A 2,504-nucleotide genomic window follows, 5' to 3' on the forward strand; every position below is an offset into this window, starting at 1 on the left:
TTATATTCTTTATATTTTGAAGACAATAACACTAACACAAACTCTATCAATAATCAACGTTCCATAAACAAAGACACTAATTCTAGTAAATAAAAATCGTTTTATTTTCAAAAGTTTTAAATTTGGGAAGCTATTTTCGAACCATTTAAACATGTTATCATAAATTAGTTCTTCATAAAAAAAATCATAAATAAGACATAAGGCAATTTATAAAATTTTTAATCATCCTCATACATTATTTGAAATAATACATTTTCTATTACATACTTTATTCAGAAATTTCAACTAATGTTATGTTAAATGGGTGTCTTTTCATCAAAACGAGTATTGGCTAACCACCCATCTTGATCAATAAATTTCTTTACGGTGAATTGTTGTAAGTAGACACTATTAGGCTTCTCTATTATCTTCGTCCAAGTCGCCCGCTTTGAAGTGTTGGACCCTGGCCCTTTGCAACCAGCCTCCACATTGGTCAAATATTTTCTATGTCCATAGGAAATACAATAAATCTATTTTAAGTGTTTGAAAAAAATGCATATATTGAAAGAAAAATGAACTATATATACTCTTTTCCGCGGAAATTCCCAGCATCCCATCCCAATGGATGAACAACTGAACTAAACGTCATTTCGGAGAAAATAACTCTTGAGAATGGAGCAAATGCTCTTCCAAGAAACACTTGCCCGGTTCCAACAACATGACCTTTAGTGAACACAAAAGCATTTGTATATTGTTTTGATTGTCTTCCTTGTGCTGTAATGGATCCCTGAACATTCAAGTTCCCCGCCGTGGCATTTATTTTGCAACTCTTCTCAACACAAAATGATAATCACTTAGTACGTACAATTACCTCGTTCTTTTGTCTATCTCGATATAGAAAATTCTATTAAGGCATTCAATTTTAAAACAAATACATGCGATATGATATGGTACCTCGAAAAGAGAAACACCGTTTCCCCAAATAAAATCAATCGCACCTTCAATGTAGCACGAGTTATAGTAATGACGACCCCCACTATCATAAAGTGTGTTTTGTACCCCGTAAAAACCACAATTATAGAAAGCAACTCGGTCTCCATATATTGTAGCTGCCAAAGCTCTTTTTATATTGGTCTTCTGATTTATATTATACGAGTTCTGCACATAAATAAAATAAAATTAATAGTAGAAAAGTTTTATTAATCAAATTAAAACAAATCTCACCATGAATGATATGTCCTTGGCAACGAAATTATTGGCAAATAAACCAAACGTCGGGGTGAAACGATAAGTTTGATGATCATCCCATGAGATTGTGGTTTGAGAATATCCACTCCCCTCTAAAAATATGTATTCCTTAGTGGATTTGATAGTTACCTTCTCACTAAACAAAATTAATAAAATTATTAAGTAGGTAAATAAATAAAATAACAAAAATATTTTATTACTGGTAGACTCCTGGTTTTACGACGATGTGAAACCATTTATTATTTCTTGAAGGAACGGAGTTAATTGCATCTTGAATAGTTGTGAATTGTCCTTTGCCAGACTTATCGACGATTACTGTGGACGAGAATTTGTTGGTAAGACTTGAACCAAGAAAGAACGACGAAGCCACTATCGTTGCTATTAGGAACCAGGAATTATAATTCATGTTGTTTCACAAATTGTGAAGTAGCTAGGAATGTGTTTATATATGGAAATGTGTATTAATTTTAATGGTCACATTCACTTTATTTCTCAATTTTAAAAAGTCATTCTTTTCAAAGGTTAACCATTCTCAAAGAAAATGTGTCAATATATATTTATGAAATCAATAAGGCATTAAAATTTTTAACATGTTTAATAAATTAGTTTTTCCACTTTCATCTTTGTTATTATTATTGATATCTCATGGAGTGTTATTAAAACCTTTTTTTAAAGGGAAAACTCTTATGAAGAAAAGACTAACAAATGACAAATATATTTTACTTAAAATTGTAGGCTCTTACAAAGTCGGAAAATCAAAATTTTACATAAAATTGCTGATACATACAAATTCGTTAAATCGAGAAATTTAATTTGTAAAAGTTTGTTTAAGAAGAATAGTATAAAATTAATATAACCTTACTAGGATAGTTAAAGTGACAAAAATACTCATGAGAGATCAAATGTCACAATAAAGTGGTTAGAGCGACAAAAATGACTCATAAGAGACCAAATATCACAACTTTAACTCTCATGAAACGGCTTAAATGAAAGGGAAAGTAAAAAAAAAATATGAATTGTGGTACTAATATCATATATTTTAAAAAATAGTATAAAAATAATATAAGAAATAAAAGTCAATAAAAAAATTATATTTACAAATTATTTTTGTGACTTTATTTATTTGAATAAATAATAACCTATTATTAAATTTTAAAAAAAAATCACTTTATTTTATAAAATTGTATAAAATTGAAATAATTTTAAATTCGCATGTGATTCATGGAGGAGTAATACGACATCATTCTGCATTGATAGGAAACTAGTATATAAAGTAT

At 29.0% G+C, this 2,504-nt stretch overlaps 1 protein-coding gene across 1 annotated transcript; it reads right to left on the bottom strand.

Annotated features, from left to right (window-relative positions):
- Window positions 1–296: 296 nt before the first annotated feature.
- Window positions 297–1,633, bottom strand: LOC124930399 (probable pectinesterase 55). The gene is made up of 5 exons (XM_047470746.1): window positions 1,428–1,633; window positions 1,204–1,363; window positions 934–1,137; window positions 567–808; window positions 297–483 (listed from the first exon to the last, which is right to left on the bottom strand). Exons 1-5 carry the CDS (start codon window positions 1,631–1,633, stop codon window positions 297–299), a joined length of 999 nt encoding a protein of 332 aa, XP_047326702.1.
- Between the last annotated feature and the right edge of the window lie 871 nt (window positions 1,634–2,504).

This window comes from Impatiens glandulifera, chromosome 3, assembly GCF_907164915.1.
Source record: "Impatiens glandulifera chromosome 3, dImpGla2.1, whole genome shotgun sequence".
NCBI lineage: Eukaryota > Viridiplantae > Streptophyta > Magnoliopsida > Ericales > Balsaminaceae > Impatiens > Impatiens glandulifera.

Bases quoted from the DNA above. Each gene is read 5' to 3' on its own strand.
- LOC124930399 (XM_047470746.1), bottom strand. From the start codon at position 1,633: ATGAATTATAATTCCTGGTTCCTAATAGCAACGATAGTGGCTTCGTCG. The intron at 1,364-1,427 runs GTAATAAAATAT...AATTTTGTTTAG, and splicing joins GTAAAACCAGGAGTCTACCA to TGAGAAGGTAACTATCAAAT. The intron at 484-566 runs GTATATATAGTT...CTATGGACATAG, and splicing joins GGGAATTTCCGCGGAAAAGA to AAAATATTTGACCAATGTGG.